Below are 25,573 nucleotides of genomic sequence, written 5' to 3' on the forward strand. Positions count from 1 at the left end.
CTCTCTTTTTTAATCTTATCAATGTTTGAAATGTTTGAATGGTATAGTATTTGTTTCCATAAAAATGTCAATAAGCAAAAACATTTTTTAACATTAATGATAATAATAATAAATGTTTCTTGAGCAGCAAATCAGCATATTAGAATGATTTCTGATGGATCATGTGACACTGTGATCCAGAAAATTCATCTTTGCCATCAAAGAAAAAAAAACATCTTTTAAAAAAAGTTTTCAAGTAGAAAACAATTATTTAAAATGGTAACAATGTTTCACATTATTACTGTTTTACTGTGTTTTTTTATTAAATAAATGCAGCCTTGGTGAGCATAAAATACTTATTTCAAAAACAAAAAAACCTTTGACATGTACTGTATGATGTGCAATACCCTGTAGTGTTGCTGTTGTTGTGATAGGAATCAAGAACTGACTCTCATTCAGAATCCGTTCCATGCCAGATAAAAAAAAAATGTTGAAAATCATCTTATTGAATGGTTTTCATTGTTTAATTGTGTTAACAGTTTACAGATGAGGGATTACGGTACTAAAATACTCTCTGTTTCCAGCAACTCTATTCAGTTGCTTCTTAATTAATACAATTAAATCAGAATAATTCCTTACAGTTCCTTAAGATATCTAACTGTTGCTAGGGTATCTTTCCTTACCGGTAAGATACCATTCACAAATCAGTACCAAAATACTTGTATACTCTGTGATGTCAATCATTAGAAATGACCTTAAAATGCTGAGTGTTTTCTTCATCCACCTGGGTGGGTTGTTCACTTAGCATCATACCTGTTATTTACTGGTAATGTTACAAATTCTCATACCAGGAAAATGCCAGAAACGATTTACTGGTATTTTTTAAAAGGTCCTGTTCACACATGATCTCACAATGGTAATTTACCAGTAAAGAGTATATGTGTGAAAGGGGCTACTGTGTGAGCTATTTCACTCGTTCTTTATTTAATAACACCATAATTGTTCCAGAACAGCAACTCTCCCCTAAACAAGGAGGTCATACAGTTCTGTGACACAATAAAGGTGGACTTCCTCAAGATAATGTGCATAATTATTTCACATTGGTCGAATTTTTAGAAATGCGCTTTTAACAAATGTGGAAAATTTAGATAGAAACCTTGCATGTCTCTTGAATCATTATAATATTAAGGACACAAAAATAGCTGGCTGCTAAAGTGCATAGTAGATATTTAGTTCATTTTCAAGCTGTATCTGAGTTGGTCTATGTGTGTGTGTTAGGAGCTGGGGTTGATTCGAAAACCTGCATCGTTCATGACTAGTATCTGTGATGAAAGGGGCCAGGAGCTCATATATGCCGGTATGCCCATCACAGAGGTGTTCAAAGAGGAAATGGGCCTAGGAGGAGTGCTGGGCCTGCTGTGGTTCCAGAGGAGGTTTGTTACGTAAAAATCCTTGATGATGTAAATATATATATTTATATTGAAATATATTAATTGAGTATTTGTCTACTTGCATAAAGTGTTGACCTAGAAACATAAATGTACATGTGTTTTTGACAGATTGCCACGTTACGCATGTCAGTTCATTGAGATGTGTTTGATGGTGACTGCGGATCATGGGCCAGCTGTATCTGGTGCTCATAACACCATTGTGTGTGCTCGTGCCGGTAAAGACCTGGTGTCTAGTCTGACCTCTGGACTTCTGACAATAGTAAGATCAGTCACTGTACACACAAATCAAGTCAAGTCAAGTCAACTTTATTTATATAGCACTTTTAACAATGTAGATTGTTTCAAAGCAGCTTTACAGTGTTAAACAGGAAAATAATGCAGCATAATTTTATTCAGCTATATAGCCATTCTGGAAAAAACGCTGATGTCATCAGTTCATTTCAATTATCATACAGTGACAGTGTGGGCTTTAGATCAATAATTCGATCAGTAATTTAGTTTAAATGGTTAATTTATTTTATTAATTAGATTTATTTCGATGTTTAGTTGAAAAATTTTAATGTCCCCAACTGAGCACGCCAAGCCAGAGGCAAAATCAAGCATTCTGCATTAGTTCAGGCAGGCCACGTAGTCAAGCTCCACTATCAGCTGTTTGGCAAAATTCCAACCCCGCCCATATCAACTGATCCGATTCCTATGCACTCAATTGGCAACTCTCATACAGGGCGCCTTACTTAAAGGAACACTCCACTTTTTTGGGACTTTAGCTTATTCACTGTATATGTGTTCCGAATATTAACGAAGGTCTTACGGGTGTGGAACGGCATTAAGGTGAGTAATAAATGACATTATTTTCATTTTTGGGTGAACTAACCCTTTAACTTAATCAATGTCACTCTGTTGTCATAGATGCATTTTCTGTTCTCAATGGGGGATTTACGCTGCCCTCTCAGTTTAAAAAAAATGGGTGGTTGTCCCCAGAAGCTGCTGCTGTTCCCTGTCTTGGCTTTTTTTTATGGAGCTCATTAAAAGGATGGGGAATTTAGAACAGAGCCATATAGCCAAATGTAAATTTTGCAAAATATGCCTATAAAAAGTTGACTAAAAGTTTGTCTATGGTGTTTTTGACTTAAGTGGACCTGATTGAACTACTGCTTTACTAACTAAAATGGTTCTGCTACAGTCTGGCAAGAACAAGAGTTCAGTAACCTCATATGAAATATAAGCAAAGAGAACCTGGCCATATTTGATTTGCTGATATCGGTTGTTGATTTATAAGTAATATTAAAATCATTAAATATTAAGAAAGCATTTAGTTATATATTTTTAATTATTATCTTATATGATAACAGTTGAGAAATATAATAATTAAAAAAAAAATATGTTGTATATAAGCTGAGACTGAATTGTTTGTTCCTGTTTTGCAGGGAGATAGATTCGGTGGCGCTCTGGACGCAGCTGCTAAACAGTTCAGTAAAGCATTTGACAGCGGCCTGCTACCAATGGAGTTTGTCAACAAGATGAAGAAAGATGGCATGCTTATTATGGGCATCGGGCATCGAGTCAAATCAGTAAATACACACAAATACGGAGAGAAACACACTGCATGAGACCAGATTACTTTTGTCAAACAAAAATCTTAACAAAACATTCTTAATCTTAATTTATTATTTCATGTAACATAATGTTCAGTTCACTTTTGAAGTAGAACTCAACACTGCGTCTTGGATTGACGCCATGAGGAACGGCATTGGTGAGGCCGGTGTCTGAAGCATGTGTAAACACGCCAATAAACCATTAGCAGACGCGTGCCTGAGAATAAAGGGGGCACCTGAATATACGTTCTGTAACTCTTTTTGTGTTTTTCTGTAATTCTTGGTTTGCCTTCTGCTATCTTTAAGTAGGGATATAATTTCCCTTGGAATGGCCCTGGTTTGACAATGCTAATACGTAGAGGAAGTTCACCTGTGGGGTGTCCCTCTTTGTTATCTGTCATCCCCTCTATTTAGTTTGCTTCCCCTCCCCAACTGCTATCGGGTCTTTAAGTAGGGACATTCATTCCCTTAGAGGAGTGGGTCTTAAGACACCTCTAGCTGGCCTTATTTTTCCAATACAAATTTTTATGGATGCCAGGGTTGACATTTCTGTTGAAACAATGTATGCAATGCCCACTATGCTTGTGCACATTCGCACCTAGTGAGGCAGCAACATGGCGGAGTGGGCATTTGTTCCCCATAGCCTCAATCCAAGATACAGGGTTGAGTTCAAAAGGGAACATCTCAGGTTATTACTGTTACCATGGTTCCCTGATAAGAGGAAAGAGACACTGTGACTTGTTTCCATGCTTTTGGGCCTGTCAGCATCTACAAAAAAGTGCACTTCAGAATATTGCCGAAAGTAGTAGGTAATTCGGGGACTTTTCACCTTCTGTTTTACGAATACTATGAATTCAGACATACTACTCTGTTGGTGTACTGTTTTTCACATACTATATAGTAGAGAAGTATTCGGTTTCAGACGCAGTGGCAGTGTCTCGTTTACCTTCTCAGGGAACCATAGTTACAGTCATAACCTGAGAAGATTTTTTGGGAACATTTTTAGTGCCAAATTTACTAAACAGGGCAAATAGGTGTGAAACTGTAATCCCATAAAAGCAGATGGGAGTTCTGTGATTGACCTAGTGACAATGCGCATATGTCAGCCACAAAAATAACTGTTCACTCCTTTTCAATGCTAATTGTTCACTGTGTCTATTTTGTAAATCCTGACAGTAGTTTTTCCCCCAAAAGAGGAATTGTGTTGATTCAGGCTCTGGCCCTTAGTGTATAAACCAAAATATGTATCATAAAAGTAGTTCCTACAGCTCAAATCAAACAATAGATTTGTGTAAGCAACACACCAAAATTTAAGTCAGAAGACTGTTGGTCAACCCGAAAAGGCATCACCAGGTATTCAAAATGTCTGTGAGAGTGAGGAACACTGTCTTCCATTCCATTTATGGAGGTACTTTGTGAAGATGGTGAGTCCCTTCAACAAATCCAAACAAGAGAAATAAGAGCCAATTAAGGGTCTGTTACCGTAATGTCAACTGAAGCCTAAGAAGAGGGTCAAATGAGGCCAGCTTGAGTAAAAAAAAATGTCAGAGCAATATCATAATGAAGGGGAAAATGTCATTAAAGGAATAAAGTTCCTTTAATGACACACAGCCAGCAGCCATATCACCCTGTAACCCAAGACTGGTTTCCCACTGAAGCTTAGCAGGGCTGAGCCTGTTCAGTACCTGGATGGGAGACCAACTGGGAAAACTAGGTTGCTGCTGGTAGAGGTGGTAGTGAGGCCAGCAGGGGGTGCTCACCCTGTGGTCTGTTTGGGTCCTAACACCCCAGTATAGTGATGGGGACATACTGATATACTGTCAGAGAGCACCGTCCTTCGAATGAGATGTTAAACCGAGGTCCTGACTCTCTGTGGTCATAAAAAATCCCAGGATGTCCTTCGATAAAGAGTAGGGATGTAACCCCGGCATCCTGGCCAAATTTTGCCCATTGGCCTCTGTCCATCATGGCCTCCTATTCATCCCCATAAGATTGGCTTCTTCACTTGTCTCCTCTCCACCAATAATCTGGTGTGTGGTGAGCGTTCTGGTGCAATATGGCTGCCGTTGCATCATCCAGGTGGATGCTGCACATTGGTGGTGGATGAGGAGATTCCCCCCTTCTATGTAAAGCGCTTTGAGTGCCTAGAAAAGCGCTATATAAATGTAACAAATTAAAGTTGTTGAAAAGAAATCAAACAATTTGTCATAATATTTTATTGTTACTTCTTAGAAAACAAAAACTGATTCACTGATCAGCTTCACTGATTTGAAAAACCTTTGTCCAAATAATATTCATAGTCAACAAATACTGTAAGTAAAACAAAACTAAACGGGAAATTGTCAGAGGGACCCCTTTCCTGGATTGGATCAAGATTTAAAATGTCTTGTGGTGTGACTCAACTTGATGGGTCTGTTCACCCAAAACTGAAAATCCTGTCATCATTTACTCACCCTTATGTAGTTCCAATCCAAACCAATGACTTCCATTCATCTTTTGAACACAAAGCTGTTTGTCATATTCTCTCATAATTTTTGTCCATCCATTGAAAGTCTAAGCAATCAACATTTTCAAGCTTCAGAAAGTACATAAAGACATAATAAAAGTTGAAATTAATTGAGCGTTTTTAATTATAAAAAATGTTTAATACTCGCAGCTCTTATTCTCATTTCCATACATGCAGCTGTTAATATGTTGTATGTGTTAATTTATGTTGTTTTTTTTTTTTTTGCTGACAGATCAATAACCCTGATATGAGGGTGCAAATCCTGAAGGACTATGTGAAGCAGCATTTCCCATCAACACAGTTACTGGACTACGCTCTTGATGTAGAGAAGATCACCACCTCAAAGGTGACATTATTACTGATGCCATTTTAATGCATGTACAGGTGCTGGTCATATAATTAGAATATCATCAAAACAATTATTTATTTCACTAATTGCATTCAAAAAGTGAAACTTTTATATTATATTCATTCATTACACACAGACTAATATATTTCAAATGTATTTCTTTTAATTTTGATGATTATAACTGACAACTAAGGAAAATCCCAAATTCAGTATCTCAGAAAATTAGAATATTACTTAAGACCAATGCAAAGAAAGGGTTTTTAGAAATCTTGGCCAACTGAAAAGTATGAACATGAAAAGTATGAGCATGTACAGCACTCAATACTTAGTTGGGGCTCCTTTTGCCTGAATTACTGCAGAAATGCGGCGTGGCATGGAGTCAATCAGTCTGTGGCACTGCTTAGGTGTTATGAGAGCCCAGGTTGCTCTGATATTGGCCTTCAGCTCTTCTGCATTGTTGGGTCTGGCATATCGCATCTTCCTCTTCACAAGACCTTGGACCTCAGAAAACACAGTGGACCAACACCAGCAGATGACATGGCACCCCAAACCATCACTGACTGTGGAAACTTAACACTGGACCTCAAAAAAGTGGATTGTGTGCCTCTCCTCTCTTCCTCCAGACTCTGGGACCCTGATTTCCAAAGGAAGTGCAAAATTTACTTTCATCAGAGAACATAACTTTGGACCACTTAGCAGCAGTCCAGTCCTTTTTGTCTTTAGCCCAGGCGAGACGCTTCTGACGCTGTCTGTTTTTCAAGAGTGGCTTGACACAAGGAATGCGACAGCTGAAACCCATGTCTTGCATACGTCTGTGCGTAGTGGTTCTTGAAGCACTGACTCCAGCTGCAGTCCACTCTTTGTGAATCTCCCCGACATTTTTGAATGGGTTTTGTTTCACAGTCCTCTACAGGTGTGGTTATCCCTATTGCTTGTAAACTTTTTTCTACCACATCATTTCCTTCCCTTCGCCTCTCTATTAATATGCTTGGACACAGAGCTCTGTGAACAGCCAGCCTCTTTTGCAATGACCTTTTGTGTCTTGCCCTCCTTGTGCAAGGTGTCAGTGGTCGTCTTTTGGACAACTGTCAAGTCAGCAGTCTTCCCCATGATTGTGTAGCCTACAGAACTAGACTAAGAGACCATTTAAAGGCCTTTGCAGGTGTTTTGAGTTAATTAGCTAATTAGAGTGTGGCACCAGGTGCCAATGTTGAACCTTTTCACAATATTCTAATTTTCTGAGATACTGTTTTGGGGATTTTCCTTAGTTGTCAGTTATAATCATCAAAATTAAAAGAAATAAACATTTGAAATATATCAGTCTGTGTGTAATGAATGAATATAATATACAAGTTTCACTTTTTGAATAAAATTAGTGAAATAAATCAACTTTTTGATGATATTCTAATTATATGACCAGCACCTGTATATTTTGTATACTATTTCTCCTCATGATGCTGATATTAAAATGTCTTTTGCAGAAACCCAACCTTATTCTAAACGTTGATGGCTTTATTGGTGTGGCTTTTGTCGACCTACTAAGAACATGTGGTGGATTCACGCGGTAAGTCAAGAAGAGTATTGTATTTAAATGTATTATGGATTGGACTCCATTCCCTAAAAAGGAAAGGGAACATCTAGACTTTCATCAGCCACAGGTGCAAAAGCAAACATCTGTCATTGTATGGGGGTGCATCAGTACAAATGGTATGGGTGACTTGCATATGTGTGAAGGTACCATTGATGTGGGGGTGTATATTGGGATTGTACAGAGACATTTAATGGCATCAAGATGACATCTTTCCTGGGAAGCAAGACAATGCCAGGCCTCTTTCTGCACATGCTAAAACAGAGTGGTTTCGTAGACACGCTACACCATAGAAGGGATGTGCTTGACTGGCCTGCCTGCAGTCCAGTGGCTGAATTCACGAAAATCTTCTTAAAGCTGTAGTCTGTAACTTTTTTTGGTTAAACATTATCCAAAATCAATTTTTGAGCAAGTACATAACCAGCCAGTGGTCAAAACTATCTCCTTACCTTAGCCCCATTCACAACGGTAAGCTTGTAATAATGTGTTATAATTTGAGTGGTACTGGTTGCTTTCCACAGGAAATTCTAACATTCATTCTTTGCATCATTAAGTCACGTCTATATACATAAAGGAGTCCGGCTAGTATTGTTAAGTTATTATTTTGGTCTTACTCCAAGACGTAGAATCTGTGATTCTGAAGTACAGTATTCACACCGGTGCAGTGACTGACAGACAGCACATACTCCGCAAAACATTAGATTCATCCACGCTGAGGAGCCGTGCCGATGCACAACCCACGTAAAGACGATAATTCTGCAAATAACTGCAATTGCATATTTTAACCTTTATCTAACTAAAAGTACAATGATTTTCAATGTTTTCACGGGCCAACTTAAATATAAACATTGGGATTTTGATTTTGATGACCACAGACTGTTGAGCAGCTTTCTTGAATTTGACTTGTAAAACTGCAACGATTAGCATTCTCAATTCTCAAACAATTTAAAGTGTAATTAACTTTTTCCCCGCCAAACATGGGATTGTCTGTTAATTGTGAGAAAACGCTTTCCTGCCAAACACAGAATTTTCTGTGTTTTCAATGAGATATGCTAGGGGGCGCTATTACGCATCTTCTAAATGAGTACACTAATCTCCTGATCAAAACACAGCCAAGGAAGACACAAAAAAAAAACAATCGATCGTATGTAAGCAGATGTAAAATAACGTGATCATCAACATTACACATCAAATCAAAACTGCTTAATGTTACTGAATGAAATGTCGACCCAGGACGAGCTATAGGACGGTGCAAGCATTAGGGGTGTTGATGGACTCTGTTGTTGGATCTACTCCATTTGTGTTGGATCTACTCCATCTGTGTTTGATCAGTTCTGAATCTGATTAGGATGTAGTGTTTGACAAAAACGTGATTTTTGTTCAAAATATTGCTTTTTTTTATTAAACTTACCCATATTTAAATGTTAATAAAAAGGATATGCATGATGCTAGAATTAAACTTTTTTTGTTTGTTTGTTTAAAAGCTCTTTCTTATTATATATTGCATGCTCAGATATTCATACAACAAAATATTCTATGGGCCATTACATTTTTGTGAAAATTATCAAAAACCCTGGCGGTAACTGGCAACTTTTAAAAAAGAAACGCTGGCAGGGAAAGAGTTAAAAGGAAAGGTGATGTGACTGGTAAACATGCCTCTGTCCTAACTATTTTGGAGTGTGTTGCAGCCATCAAAATCACAATGTTTATATTTAAGTTGGCCAGTGAAAACATTGAAAATCATTGTACTTTTGTACTTTTAGTTAGATAAAGGTTAAAAAGAATGAACAATTCACAGATTCTTGATTTTATTGTATTTTACAAAATGCCCCAACTTTATTGGAAATGGGGTTGTAGTTAATTGACATTTATTGAATTTCATTGTACAGATCATGTATTTAAATTGAGTATGTTTATGAGAGCTGATTATGTGTTGCAGGGATGAGGCAGATGAGTTCATTGAGATCGGTACTCTCAATGGAATCTTCGTTCTGGGACGCAGCATTGGTTTCATCGGTAAACCACTGAATCACCCTTCACTGTTCAGACACTTACATTCCCACCCAGATCTAAAATTTAAGAAGGTGCTTTCACACCATGTTGGAATTACCGTAATTATGAGATTCTGACACTCACGTCCTCGTAGAACAAGTAATTACAACTTGTAAACTGAATTTTCTGAGAGCTCTGACTTGTACCACTTGACCACTGCAACATCATGCAAAAACACTTATGTGGCTTCAGCTGTAAAAAGTAGTTAAGTAGTTATGTCATAAAATTTCTGTTCAATAATGTCTATAATTAACTGTTGTTCATGTATTAATAAAGCAAGAATAATCTAAACAATAAACGAATTACATACAATACAGTTGAATGTCGCTAGCACATGGTTGATTACATCTAATATCCCACTAAATACTATAAGTACTAAAAGTATGAGTCTGAGGACGTGAACAGCGGTGAGTTATTTTAATTTTGTTTTGGACACCAAAAGACAAACATATTTGTGTGAATATTGCAGCCTTGGGAGAGTGTATATCATTTGTGTGGGTCCGGGTATGTAAAACAAGTTTTGTTTATTGTTTTCGTTTGACATTTTTATGTTTTTTTTTCATATTTGTTTTCACTGTCAATCCCACAGGTCACTATCTGGACCAGAAACGTCTGAAGCAGGGTCTCTACCGCCACCCGTGGGATGATATCTCCTATGTACTTCCCGAGCACATGTCAATGTAAACCTGGAACCAATTAGTATTTTGGATATTGTGGAAACATGTCTATTTTATTACCTTACCAAAGTGGAAAAGGGAGGGGGTAAATTATTCATTCAAAACCAAAGAGATAGACTAGCAAAATACTGAGTGTAGGTCACTTTTTTTGCAAAGCATGAGAATTCTTAATTTAATTTATAAAATAGCTGCTTCTAAAGCAAACCTCTTAAATTTTTATGGCACAATGTCATTGGCCATCTGACATTATTAACACTACCATGAACCTTCCTTTGCTCTGGTTAAAATTAACAAATGTTGTGTCATTTATGGGTCTTGAGGCCGTGAGTTCTAATAGTTTGAATAAAGACACCACACCTCAGCGAAAATTCTACTGCATACTCTCTGTTAGCATATATATATATATAAATATATATAAGGTTTTATAGTCTCAACAGGGTTTGTAATAAGATCTTAAAACACTTTGGAATTAGATTAGAGAAATGGCACATTTGTGTTTTTATTTGTCTAAAATATTGGGGAAGCATGTTTATGCATGACTTCCCACTGATCTAAAGAAAATTTAAGTCTTTTCACACTGAACCTTCAGTAAGCAAACTGCTAAGGGCACATATATCACTATTTGGGAAAAGTAAAACTAAATCAGCTTCTATGGTGTTGTTGTTACTTGCAAAATTATGGTATTTTTGAGAATAAAGTTCTTTATTGGTTATTTGTGTTGTATAATGTTCATATTTTGTGCAGCATTTAACCCTGGTCACGGGTTTATTGCAAAACATAATGACATGAAGTCAACACAAACATGGCAGAATTTTCTAAAATGGCATTAATTAACTGATTTTAATAGAGCCAATGCATCTTCACTAACAAATTGATGCCTTTCAAGGAATTGGACGAGTCGACTTTCTGTATTTACAGAGGATTTGTTGATGAATGTGAGTGGATACAGCTAAAATATTATGGATTGCTAAAAAATATATATTGCTAGCACTCAAGTGTTGTTTTTAAATGGCATATGTTGTATACATTTTGGATTTTTATTAAATAGGAAAACTTAAAAAAAGAAAATTATAAATCTATATTTTGAAAGACAAATGGATAGCTGACCAAAATTGTTAAGATTAACAGTTTAACCCTCATTTATTGTTCATTTGGAAGTCACACTTGTTCGCAGTCAAATGTGACAGAATACCTGAAATTGAACTTTATTTCCAGTTAAATCATGTAATACATTTTTGTTCAAGAATATTTTGTATTTTGAGGCCATTTTATGTTACTAAGTATTTATGCAATAATTATGATCAATCAAAAACCTCTATTGTCTCTGAAAGTAAATGCAATGCAAGAAAGATTTTATTCATAGTTGTAAACAAGGTAGAGCAACTTTAATTTAATCTTGAGAAGCTGTAGAAGTGTTTATTCATATTTATATTACATTACAAATATATTATATATTTTAGTGTTTCCCACAGGATTTTGTGAGACTGTGGTGTTTAGACATTGGTCCCTCTAAGGGGGTTCCGGAGTGTACTCCTCGGAAGAACATTTTGTTCATTCTAAATTGAAATGCATAAACCTGGTGCATTTTGAGACCAAAATTAAGTGACTAGATACATGATGACATTTTTATTTATTTTTTGTAAACAATTTTGTACTCTAGTAATTATTTATTGGTTGCATATATGAATGGTGATGATATAGGGCACATACATGATAGTTCATAAATGGTAAAACATGTAGAGTATATGCATTCAAACCATCAAATATATGTAGCAAAAGAGGTTAGCCTACCTTTGTTGAATTATTCGTTCTAGAAATATTTCTGGAATAATTAGTGGGTGCCTGTAATATATGTATTATGTAGCCTACATATTTACTAGGGGTGTAACTGTTCAAATTACTCATGGTTCAGTTTGTATGTGCTATATTCAGGGGAAAAAACTACTGTCAAATAAAATTAAAGAAATAAGAACAAAATCGAATACGCAACAGCACAAATAAATATAATAGAGCAAAATACAGAGCTTTTCAGTTTTTTCTGGTAGATCTAACATTAGTATTGAACAGGGCCGTGCAGAGAGTTCTTCAGGGGCAGGGGCTCAAATGTAAAAAAGGGGCAATATATATATATATCCTTATGCTCATCAAGCCTAAATTTATTTAATCAAAAATACAGAAAAAACAGTAGCCTATTATTGTGAAATATTATTACATTATGTTCTTTTTAACTTTTTATTAATCCAACAATCTTGAAAAAAGTATCACAGTTTCCATCATTGACATTAAATCCTCATATTAGAATGATTTCTGAATGATCATGTGACACTATGCAGAAAATCCAGCTGTGATCAAAAAAATAAATTATATTTTAAATTATTTTAAAATAGAAAACCATTATTTTAATATATTTCACAATATTGCTGTTTTTTTATCAAATAAATGCAGGCTTGAAGAACATAAGAGACTTCATAATGCAGCATAATATTCAAAAATGTTAACGTTAATATAATAAAGTCCTTTCACGTAACCATTTCGCCAGCCTACACTTCACATAAAGGCCTGTAGGTGCCGGTGGCACTTGGTTTTTTTAACTTTGATAGTTTCATGAAATAGTAAACGGTGTATCAATATAGGCTACATAAATACAAGTGAATTTAACACTACTTACCATTAATGCGACTTTTGCTGCTGCATGGTTTTGTGCAGGGATTTGTTTGTTGTCAGTTAAAATCCATTTTGTCAGTGATTATTAAAATTAATAAAATGAGACAAACCGCAGGAAATCGTTCCACAAACGTTAGTTCGTCTGTCCATGTCATTTTTAACCGATTTATGAATAAGATCAGAAAATTACCGCTTCACATCGCCTGCCAGATCACGATTGGTTGGTGTATATACACTAACAAACGGGCATTGGTGATTGTGTAATACTTTAAAATATATAATATATAGATGTGTAATTAAATCAACACATTAGCTCTGATTATGGATGAAAAAAAAAATATTGGTTTACTTTTTCCCCGTAAGGCCACACACTCTCTGAAAGGACCATATTTGGCTCGAGAGCCGTTTCCGAACAGTGGAAAATCAGCTGTCAATCAAAACGCACGCAACCCATAGCAACGCGTTATAGCAACGCCTGAACAGAAATTGTCCGACTTTTGAGCCGTCCATTACTATTGTATACATTGTCATGTTATAATAATCACATTTATTTCCTTTTATTGACCACGATATTATCATTGATATTTGTCTGAGAGGGGCACTTTTGATTCATTTTGAAAAAGGGCAGGGGCTCGAGCACCCAAAGCCCCCCCCCTCTGCACGTGCCTGGTATTGAATATCAGTAATCAAATGTAAAATAACGTTGCATATTTGACTGTATAAATTAAAGATTGTTCCTTATTAAAGTTACAAAAGTCATTCAATCAAGAGCAGTGATTTCCTCTTGTGTTGTTTGAAAAAAACACAGACAGCAGGAATATTATGTTTGCTAGGATAGTCAAGACGGTCATGTTGACAATGTTTGTTGTGAATTTGTCCGTTTAAGCGCAAGACTTGAAAGAGAACTCAATATTTGCGCGCTTTCTGAGATCCGGGTTTGCGCGCTTCGGATGAGCGCATCTTACGGCGCGTGCAACTTATCATTCGCGTCTTCTGGCTCATATATAAAACACTGTGGTATCAAATGTTCTAATTTGTTACACTGTTTATTTAAGTTAAAGTTATGTTATAATATTTTCCTCTATTATTTTGATGTTTATTATTATCATGTATATTATTATTTATGTTCATATATGTATTATTATTTATGTTCATATATTCCTAGCTTTGGCCATATTGTATGATTTACATTCATGCCAATAAAGCAATTTTGAATTTGACAAGTGACGTCCAGCTCCTCACCCCTCTCTGAACGTCATGGGTGGAGCTTGACCTATATGACAGGACATGTTGACTGAAAATTTGTAAACATCCTGATGCAATTGAACAGAAATACTATTATTTATGTCATTTTGTAATGTTATATTACAAAATGATAAATATAACCATTATAAATGGATAGCAATAGGCCTAAATATTTTAAATGTATTTGGTATAACCGTGGATTGAGCCCTTCTTGACTTTTTTTGCGATAAGGACGAACTGAAATAAATGTACATAATAATGTATGTGTATACAGACATATGTCAATGCTATTTTCTGAACAATATACCGTTTATTCATGCTTTGCATCTTTGATGCTATTTCTTTATTTATCTGTTCCATGGCCGATGAGACATGAGGTCTAGCGTCAGTTCCTGTAACGTCAACAGAAACTCCAGCGCTGTATGGTGTGTGTGTGCGCATGTGCATGTTGAGCGCTGTTTATGTTTGAGTGTGTGTGTTTGAGTGTGCTCCACCACCTCAAAATACTGCGCACTTTACGAACCGACAGCGCGGACACCGAGATGGCCGCAGCCGCCCCGAACCCTGAGGACGCTAGCCGAAACACCGGCAGTCCGAGCACGACAAGTTCTCTATCGGGAGACGGAGAGTCCGAGGAGGCCGAGGAGTTCGCCTCCGCGACCCACTGCTCAGAGCTCTCCCGACGGCAGAACGAGCAGCGGAAGCTCGGGCTCTTCTGCGACGTGACGCTGGCGTTCAGCAGCTCTCCGGGAGCCGCCAACAGCTTCGAGTTCACCGCCCACCGCTCAGTCCTGGCCGCGGCCACGGATTACTTCACACCGCTGCTCAGTGGTCAGTTTTCGGAGTCGGTGACGCGCCGGGTGGAGATGAAGGAGTGGAGCAGCGAGGCAGGCCTCGACCAGGAGACGGTGGAGAGCGTAATCCAGTTTATGTACACGGGCGAGATCAGAGTGAGCACCGCCAATGTGCACGAGGTGCTGGAGCTGGCTGACAGGTGAGAGAGAGAGATACATAGGCTGTTTGTCAAAACCCTGCTGCCTACCTTGACAGCGTTGTTAGCATGTCTGATCACTCACATGCACATTGACATGGGCATCATAGACGCAGTCCATGTCCGACACATTTGGGCATTACAGGCGCTTTCAGAATCAGAACAAGTGGCTTTTTTGGAATCGTAGCTGCTTGCAGGAAGGGGAGGGTGGGGTAGTAACTTATATGAACTTGCGGGGTTCATATATGTCCTTTCAGACAAAAAAAAAGAGACCTGAATTGGGTGACCTAACACAGCATTAACAAAATGCACACAATGGGTGTGTATAGTCCGGTTTGTGCTGACCATAAGGATGGACGATGTGACAAATCAACAAAACAACTAAAATAATGACATAATGCATGATATATGACATTTTATGTTTATTATTAAAAAGAACACAATAAAACAAATATAAGAATAATACCTTTGAAAATAAACAGTGCTTTATAATTTTCATTTTTAAAGTAGCTTATTCAATTAAAAAATTTCAATGTAAAAAAAATGTCTGAATTAAAAATACACTGAGTCTTACACTCTAAAAAAAAGGTTCTTTATGGCACTAAAATTGGTTATTCGCTCGCAATCATAGGGGAACCTTTTTAATTGCCAATTTTGGTTCTTCAGCGGTTCTTCACCGGTTCTTTTGCTAAGGTGCTATATAGAACATGTTAAGATATGGTGCTATATAGCACCAAAAGTGGTGCCATATAGAACCTTTTTTTGTGTATTAAACACAAAATGTATTTTTGCTATCCGCTAGCTGCCTGTCCCCTGAACACACTGGGGAAACACGGTCTCTGAAGTAGGGCTGTACGATTAATCGAAAAATAATCGAAACCGAAATTCAGAACCTCTAACCGACGTATTTTTCCCATGTCGGTTATTTCGGTTTCAGTCACGTGACTCCGCCCCGTCAGTCACATCAAGTGCAGTTTGCAGGCACACAGAGAGATGCAGGAGCATAGATGCCCAGAATCACTATAGTAACTGCATGTTTTACACAGTTTATATAGGTCAGTTAATTGCCGTTCTTCTTATAGCCTAGGCTACGCGCTGCGACACACACACACACAGACGGCGTGCGCAAGCCCCGAAGCCAGATCGCTTTCACTTTCGTCCTCATAAAGTTTGTCAAGTAAATGTGTTTAAAGGATGAACATTTAAAGCGATTGTGCACTATTCAAAAACAACAATACGGAAAACTTCTCCGTTCAGTGCTCAGCTTTTTTCTGTTACACAGAGAGCCGAGCCGTGTCGCGTCTCTGACAATGCGCGGGCGCTCTGAAGGAAGACCTCTTTCACCTGTGTCCTCACAAAGCTTTGTCATTTGTATGTGTTTTAAGGCCTGCCAGTCTGAACACCATCAGATGTGTATGTTGAACTAATGCCTAGGGATGGGCATTTCAAGCAAAAATTATATTCGAAGATCGCTGGGAATTATTCGATTTTTATTTGAAAATCGCAACTCCTCCCCCGCATGCACGTGTGTAAAGGCTACACACATAAACAGAGAGAGGGAGGGAGAGAGACCATTCACACTCTCAATCGGTAGGATAACAAACTGTTTAATTCATTAGGGAATAGGCTATATCAACTCAAGCCATATATTTATTGTAACATGCTGAAACATATTACTGTAATGTGACATCGCCCCAAGTTACCTGATAAATGCCACAAGTCTACAGCGTGCGCTTGAGACTGTGTTATTCTTCTGTTGTCTCAGGGCATTTTTACTCTGGCATTTTAGTTCGGAATGGGGCACGGTTAGCATGAAAAATTGCTAATGTGAAAGCTTACCTACAGAGCTTGGTGTGCACTGAGGTACCGAACCCGAGAACACACAATCGTTCGGTTGCTCTCGGAGCTGTGCCACGATTCACGTGAATGTGCAAACAACACTCGGGTGTGCACTTGTTCTGGAGGAAAGTAACCAGCGCATGCGTTTTAGCCGATTACAATGTCATTAGGGACAGGCAGCTAGCGGATAGCGAGGAGATGTTTGCTGTATGTGACAAAATGTTTTGGCCTAAAAAACGTGTGACAACGCTTAGAGCACCTTTCAGTTCACAACACAACGAAATAAAGCCACAACACAACGAAATCAAGCCACAACATAGAGGAATCAAGCCACAACACAACGAAATAAAGCCACAACAAAAACGAAAAATCACAACACAACGGAAATGCTCCCGACCACTAGGGGGCTCTCGGAGTGTGGTAAAGTTAGTTTTCCTTGCATTGTTCTATAGATTCGCCAGTCTTACAAATATTTAAACACTGAACACTGAAATATAAATTCAAAATCACCTACGTGCATTATAGCTGCATATTTATACTCGAGAATGCTTTTACCCGCTTCCACAGCGCTAAGAGAACATCTGCCAATTCCACAAAGTAGTTGAAACATTTTTTTTTAATGTTCAAATTCCAATGTTGTGTTGTGCATTACTAAATCAGTTTTACCAATACAATCAAGCTGTGGAATTTTAATATGTCTGTTTTTAAATGTTAAATATAATTTTAATTAATACAAATTATACGTTTCAACCATTTGGTGGAATTGGCAGACGTTCCCTTAGTTTTTCATGACCCGTGGTAGCGGGTCAAAGCATTCTTGAGTATAAATATGCAGCTATAATGTATGTAGGTGATTTTGAATTAATATTTCATGTTGATAAACAATGGTTAGCCTACATACTGTTAAAACTAATTGTGGTATTGATATCTTTGTAAGATTGCAGACTCTATAGAACAGTGGCAACTTTACTGCGCTCCGAGTGCCCCCGAGTGGTTGGGAGCATTTTCGTTGTGTTGTGGCTTGATTCCATTGTGTTGTGGCTTGTTTTCGTTGTGTTGTGAACTTATGTTTGCTTTTTATATTGCGTTGTGTTTTGCCCTACTGGGCCACCGTAGATCCGTGGTTTTATACACAACATTTATTCATAATTTGTGTTTCAAATCCAAAAGTTGTTACTGAACATGGCTTGTCAGCATTGCAATTCTCTTTGTATACACTCTTTCATAGATGTCACATTTAAACGTACTACATTTAAACAACGTTTTATTCAATTCATTACTTTATATTTATATAGCACTTAAGATTTAGCTATAGGCCTGTATTACGTTGTTCACACAAGTGCAAAAACATTTAAACTGAGTTTATAGCCTAAAATCACAAACATTTTAAATTAAAACTTGCAATAGGGCAAAAACAGCCAACTCTCGTTTTTTACAAGAAATCCTGCAAGTCATAAACTTTTTTTCCACCTCCAAGAAAGGACGAGTGCTATCATGTCTCCTTATTTACCTAAATGCTAGGTAAGGTGACGTTTTCCTTGCTTTACCCGAGGCAAAAAAGCCATGTGTTGACTTTGAAACAGTAGACTTTACATTATATGCATTTGTGGTGAAATTACTAGATTTTCGCGTCAATACATGTTTATTTTAATGCGAACAATGCGCTGTCACTTTAATTCAGCGCGTCCAGCACAGCAAAACATAGACTCGGTGTGGAAACAATCGTCGCACTGCTGCAGACGCACTGTCCTGGCTGGAACGCAATTCCGGACCGCATCTGCGTGCAGTGTGAAAGCTCTAACCGGTTAACATGGGTACGGATAAAAATACGCACCGCATACGCACTTCAAGTATGTGTGAAACAGGAGTAAGTTGGTAAATTTACAGACTGACCAGTAATCCTGCAAAATAACTTTTTATTCAACTAAAGCTTATAACAGTGGCAGCGGCGGCGGCCAGAATAAAATCTGTCATGTAACCTAATAGATTTTAAATAACTTATCCAAACAGCAAACAATTCCAGCAGTAAAGCTTTAGCTTCTTGATTGATTGCTGTCATTCAGGGCAGGGGCATCGCTTAATTAATATGGTTCAAATGCTTTAAAAAGTTTTTTTTACTTCTGCACTAAATTAAGCTCTGGTGTACACTATATTGACAAAAGTTTTGGGATGTCTGCCTTTACATGCACATGAACTCTTAATCGGTAGGGTTTAATATGGAGTTGACCCACCCTTAGCAGCTATAACAACTTCAACTCTTCTGTGAAGACTTTCCACAAGGTATAGGAGTGTGTTTATGGGAATTTTTTACCATTCTTCTAGAAGCGCATTTGTGAGGTCAGGCACTGATGTCGGACGAGAAGGCCTGGCTTGCTGTCTCCACTCTAATTCATCCATCCCAAAGGTGTTCTATCGGCTTGAGGTCAGGACTCAGTGCAAGCCAATCAAGTTCCTCCACACCAAACTCGCTCATCTATGTCTTTATGGACCTTGCTTTGAGCACTGGTCACGTTGGAACAGGAAGGGGCTATCCCCAAACTGTTCCCACAAAGTTGGGAGCATGAAATTGTCCAAAATGTCTTGGTATGCTGAAGCCTTAAGAGTTCCTTTCACTGGAACTAAGGGGCCAAGCCCAACCCCTAAAACACAACCCCACACCATAATCCCCCCACACCAAACTTTACACTTGGCACAATGCAGTCAGGTTCTCCTGGCACCCGGCAAAACCCAGACTCATCCATCGGATTGCCAGAAAGAGAAGTGTGATTTGTCACTCCAGAGAACACGTCTCCACTGCTCTAGAGTCCAGTGGCAGCGTGCTTTACACCACTGCTTCCGACGCTTTGCACATGATGTAAGGCTTGGATGCAGCTGTTCGGCCATGGAAACCCATTCCATTAAGCTGTCTACACACTGTTCTTGAGCTAATCTGAAGGCCACACAAAGTGTGAAGACAATAAAGGCAATCACTCATGACCGTGAAGATAATAGTACCCTAGATGGTATCAACAGTAGCTGGCCACGAGAACTAAGACTATGTAAACATTCACACATAGTTTGACTCTCAGTAGGGAGACCAAAGACTGACAAAACCCCCTCACTGTAAGCTATAATGTATCTAACCAGTAAATTGATGCCATCATATTCATCTTGAATGCCCAATACAGTGGAGTTCACCTTAGTTTTTCATGTGCAGATCACATCAGCAGATCTTAAACAGATTCTTAAATTTGCAATCCCACACAACCTATTATGGTACCACGCTTGAATTCACTGAGCTCCTGAGAGAAACCCATTCTTTCACAAATGTTTGTAGGAGCAGTCTGCATGCCTAGGTGCTTGATTTTATACACCTGTGGCCATAGAAGTGATTGGAACACCTGAATTCAATGATTTGGAGGGGTGTCCTACTTTTGCCAATATAGTGTAGGTCTTCCTCCAGCTTTTCTTTAAAAGTCATCTTGAAAACGGAGTGGTTAATAATATTAATAATATTTTTTCCTTGTCTCTCATTGACTTGCTATGGCTTGGCCCTCTGTAACTTCACAGCTGGACCACCATGTCGCCTTTTATTTATAGCTCTTTTTACAATACCAATTGTTTCAAAGCAGCTTTATAGTGATAACAGGAGGAAAATAATGCAACAAAGTTTGTTTCGGCTGTACAGCAGCTCTAGAAGAAAATAGTGTCATTGTCCAGCCTAAGTAAGTTCAGTGTTGATTTCATTTCTGTTGTAAAAAAGTTATTAATTTAGGTAATTTATCTATACAGCCGCTCTGGAGAAAACAGTGATGTCTTGTCCAGCTCAGTTCAATTCTCATGCAATGGTGTCAATGCAGACAGATCAATAATATTGTCGAATACTAAGTGTCCCCAACTAAGCAAGCCAAAAGCTAAAGGTGACAGTGGCAAGGAACCAAAACTCCCATCGGGTGACAGAATGGAGGAAAAAAACCTTGGGAGAAACCAGGCTCATTTGGGGGGTCAGTTCACCTAAAACTCTAAGGTTTATTTCCTCAAAAAGATTTAAATGTTTATTGTCAAATTATAAGAGGGCCCCGATGGTTGCCTTCTGCTTAATTGTTTTCAAGCTGTTTTATTGATGCCTTTCTGCGGTTGAAACACTGATAGAGACATGATACAGATTTCTGTACGTTGCAACTTCTTCTGATGTTCATTCATGTTTTCTTTCGTGCTATAACTAGCAGTAAAGAGGAAAAGATGATCAGTCTACTGGGCTCTGCGCTGCCACTTAATTCACTTGAACTGAGGCGCTACAGACACTCCGCATTAAAGAGCATCAAAATTGTATTTTTATTGTTTGAATTTCTTAATAAAGTTGACTGAATTTTCTGAAACAAGCTGAGACTTGTATCAAAAGTAACAAAGCTAATTGTTTTAAAAAAAGCATATAATTTAGTCTAATTATTTATTGGATGGGAGTTTTGTTCATTCATCAACTGAAAACAGACTGAAAGATCGCTTCTTGGGATTTAAGAAACTATATGAGTTCATTCAAATGAGAATCGATTAAAATCGAGAAATCTATATTTTTATCACACTCCTAGTGCATTAGTGCCCTAGTGCAAGACAGCAGCATGGATCTAATATATTGAAACACAACCATTTTCATTCCCAACTCTTTATGTTCACTTTAGACACATACTCGTCTTGCAAATACTCGCTAAGACGATTTTAACATTGTTCTGTAATGTTGACCGTTCAAGCGCAACTGAGTTCAGGATTGCATGCTTCCTGAGAGAGTTGACTTTCTGTGTACACACTTAAAGTGTGTCAGTTCTTTTCACAGCTTATCGTATTTAATAACACTTTTTTTTGAAGTTATTATTTGCATACCATGATATAAACAGTATAGCACAATATCTATCAGTAGACACTTGATAGCATTGCGATATACTGTATGTCATCATAAAGCCCAGCCCTAGCTGACTACTGGAACAAATATCATATGTCTTGCCTGTAATGTTGTGGGATTTTTGAAAAACCTAAAAGAATGTATTTTCTTTTCCACTCTCAGGTTCTTGCTTGTTCAATTGAAGGATTTTTGTGGAGAATTTCTCAAGAGGAAGCTCAGCCTGGGCAACTGTGTGGCCGTCCATAGCCTTGCACACATGTACACTTTGGATCAGCTGGCCTTGCGTGCTGCTGACATGATTCGTCGCAACTTCCACAAAGTCATACAGGATGAGGAATTTTACACTCTTCCGTTCCACCTGGTCAGAGACTGGCTGTCTGACGCTGAGATAACAGTTGACTCTGAGGAGGTTCTGTTTGATGCTGTGGTCAAATGGGTTCAGAAGAACTCAGAAGAACGTGTGAAGTATTTTGAGGAGCTCTTTCGTCTCCTCAGGCTCCCACAGATAAAGCCGACCTATCTTACAAGAGTTGTGAAGAATGAGCCACTGGTCGCACAGAACGCAGCCTGCCTACAGCTTGTGTCAGAGGCTGTGGAGGGTCATGCGATCCGCTTCGAGAACCTCAAATCTGCAGATACAGAGTTCTGGGCCTCATACATGGCCACATTCCAACCAAGATTTGGCCAGAACATGGATGTTATCATGGTGGTCGGTGGAGTCTCTGAAGGAGGCGACTACCTAAGTGAGTGCGTAGGGTACTTTGTATACGAGGACCGTTGGGTTAATTTGCCACACATTCATAACCATCTGGATGGTCACGCTATTGCTGCCACTGATACACATGTATACGTGGCTGGGTCCATGGAACCAGGATTTGCCAAGACGGTGGAGCGCTACAATCCAAATCGCAACACCTGGGAACAAGTGAGCAACCTCACCACACGAAAGCATTCCTTTGGGCTCACCTGCATCAAAAATATTCTGTATAGTATTGGCGGTCATGGCAACTTCAGCCCCGGCTTCAAGGATGTGAGTGTCTATGAACCCGACCAAGACAAGTGGCATAACCTAGAATCTGCCCCTAAGATTTTGAGAGACGTCAAGGCCATTAGTGTTGAAGATCGATATGTTTATGTAACGGCACGAACACCCGTAGATACCGACAGCGATGATGGGCTGAAGACGGTCACTACTCGCTACGACACTGACAGTCGCCAGTGGCAGGAAGTTGACTCCTTACCGCTTATTGACAACTACTGCTTGTTCCAAATGGCTGTAGCGTCAACTAACTTCTACCACACAGCTTCCTGCTGTCCCAAGAGTTATACCAATGTACGTGATGATGCAGCTCGGCAGAAGATCACCGCAAGGATCTCTGATGATATTCTTGAGAGTCTTCCCCCAGAAGTAACCAGTATTGAGGGGGCAGCTATCTGCTATCTTGGTGATGATGTGTTTGTGATTGGTGGCTGGAAGAACAGTGACGATGTAGATAAGCAGTATCGAAAAGAGGCGTACCGTTATTGTGCCGAGCGCAAGCGCTGGATGCTTCTGCCGCCCATGCCTCAACCACGCTGTCGTGCCACAGCATGTCACGTGCGCATTCCCTACCGCTTTCTTTATGGGTGTCAGCGCTACCCAATGCCACAGAATTTGGCACGCCAGAGGGACCGTATGCAGCAAATGCAGCAGTTACATCGTCGCACGTTAACTCTACGCAGGCAGTTACAATCGCAGATTGAATGCTGAGAGCAGCAAAAATTTGATGATATAGTGTCTTCAGCATTCCCATGATCCCATTCTCATTGAAATGTGTGTTATTTGTTTACTTGTGACATTTCATCACTGAGAGAGTGAATGAAATGGCTGATGCTGATAAAGAAGAGTATTTTCAATGTGACTGTTTATATAATGGAATCCTATAAATATGTAAAAAAGATACGTTTGTAAATATCCGTGCACATGAAACATTGTTTCATGGCCTTGCATGAATTTGCCTTATTCCCGCTGTCGGCAAGTTGCAGAATGCTGCACTTAATTTATCTTGAGTCATGACGTTCCAAGTGGTGATGGTTGTCCTGCTACATTTGTGGGGTTTTCGATTCTTTTGCAGGGTGTGACAAGTGTTTAGCAATTTCTTAGTCCCGCTGTAATGAATCGGCAGTTCAAAATAGTTCACATTTTCTGAGCAAACCATGAGTTACTACAAGAACCACTTGCTTATTAGTTCCTGGTCTTAATTGTGTTGATTTAATTTGTTTTGCACTTGAATGCAATAGTTTCACAGTCTTTGGCTGTATTTGGCAATGCATTCTTTAAAACTACAAGCACTTAATTTCAGCATTAGTCCTTGTCTTAATCCTTATTCTTATTTTATTATTATATTTGTACTTTTTCAACTTTCATGCAAAGGAAATAAACACCGTTACGGCATCAGTTATTGACGTTTGAAGGCTACACAGCTAATACAGTTAGACATGTTCAGAATCAAGTCAAGGAACCATTACCTCAGTGTGTGCATGACCGTTACAACCTTCCAAAATAATTTTGTCATCAGTCTTGCAGTCTGTGCCAGTTCAGTTTTCATTCATATTTTTAGCCGCCTCAAAGACATTGGTTTGTGTTCTGTTTTTTCGTTTGATTTTAACAAATATCTCCCCAGTGAACTGTTGTACATTCCCAATTATGGTATGGCTCATTCAGATTCTACCATTACTGCGTCCTTGTCTTTATTACATAAGCTATTTATAATCATATTTTTTTATCGAAAATCAGTTTTCATCTTTCACTTGTTTCATCTTTGTACATTCCCTCTTTTTATCTTTTACAATGTGTGATGTTTAATGTCTTACTAGAAACCTCAGTGCACTTCACTGGGTGAAAACTTGTGAAGCAATCATTGGCACCATCAAGACCAGCTTAAACATTCATAATGTTCGCCTGAAGAACATTTTACTGTTATTGTAGTCCATACCATACCAAAGTCTTAAAGAATGTCATCTTAGCTGAACTAATGTTACGCTTCGATGTTAAAACCTTTACTAAATGCAAGATAGAAATGGCTTTTGACAATGTATCTATAGCTCTCGTCTTGACTTGTGCAGAGTTTCATAGTCGTATCATACGAGAAAAAAACAAAACAAAATACGATTGAAAAATACATTAAGCCTTTTTCAAACATTTTCCTGCATATTGGAGACTCTGTAGAATCTTAGATATTGTATTTACTAAATGGGAAATGTATGTTTTGTGTCTCTCATGTTGAGATGTGGTTTAATAGTGTTTAACTCTCTATCAGTTTTCTTTCCTTCATGCACCGAGGAAAGGGGTGTGTGCGTGTCGATGGAGAAAGTGTCTGACAATAAGAGTAGCAAGGCTGGGATGTTACCTTTGTCCCGCTCCCGTTGTTGTAAAGTCTTTCAAGGGCGAATATAGTTTTGTTGCATGTGTTATAAAGTATGCACATGTTGTGGATCTCAGTGATTTGCAATAAATATTTATTAAAATCTGATATCGTCCACGAGTTGTTCTTCTGCCCAGTTGGTTCTCACCCTTGAAGTGCTGTTACTTTTACGTTTACTAAAATGTTTTCTGATGCGGTATAACTTGTCGCTGCGAGCGATATAGTATCACGGTTTGAGCGTCAAACCTGTATGGGAAATAAAATGGTGCAATGACAATGAAAATAATAGTTAAGCTGAGTCTTTTCTACAGATGCTTAAAGAATCTTCTCTGTAACTGTTTGATGCAAAAAAATGTA

General features: G+C 38.4%; 2 protein-coding genes across 7 annotated transcripts in view; both read left to right on the forward strand.

The window, feature by feature from the left end:
• Positions 1–10,909, forward strand: part of aclyb (ATP citrate lyase b) — a 90,218-nt gene extending 79,309 nt beyond the window's left edge. For 2 of the 6 annotated variants that reach the window (XM_079845672.1, XM_079845674.1), the window contains 7 exons: positions 1,258–1,412; positions 1,539–1,689; positions 2,858–3,001; positions 5,764–5,877; positions 7,362–7,444; positions 9,408–9,484; positions 10,110–10,909. In XM_079845672.1, coding sequence (XP_079701798.1) covers positions 1,258–1,412; positions 1,539–1,689; positions 2,858–3,001; positions 5,764–5,877; positions 7,362–7,444; positions 9,408–9,484; positions 10,110–10,204 — 819 coding nt within the window. In that variant the 3' untranslated portion in view covers positions 10,205–10,909. Of the gene's footprint in view, positions 1–1,257; positions 1,413–1,538; positions 1,690–2,857; positions 3,002–5,763; positions 5,878–7,361; positions 7,445–9,407; positions 9,836–10,109 lie in introns of those variants that run through there. The other 4 variants (XM_079845671.1, XM_079845673.1, XM_079845675.1 and 1 more) reach the window with 2 other exon arrangements.
• Positions 10,910–14,523: 3,614 nt separating this feature from the next.
• klhl11 (kelch-like family member 11) lies at positions 14,524–25,323 on the forward strand. Its single transcript, XM_079801069.1, has 2 exons — positions 14,524–15,100; positions 21,975–25,323. Exons 1-2 carry the CDS (start codon positions 14,568–14,570, stop codon positions 23,560–23,562), a joined length of 2,121 nt encoding a protein of 706 aa, XP_079657195.1. The 5' UTR covers positions 14,524–14,567; the 3' UTR covers positions 23,563–25,323.
• Positions 25,324–25,573: the final 250 nt, after the last annotated feature.

This window comes from Gobio gobio (assembly GCF_949357685.1).
Source record: "Gobio gobio genome assembly, chromosome: 20".
NCBI lineage: Eukaryota > Metazoa > Chordata > Actinopteri > Cypriniformes > Gobionidae > Gobio > Gobio gobio.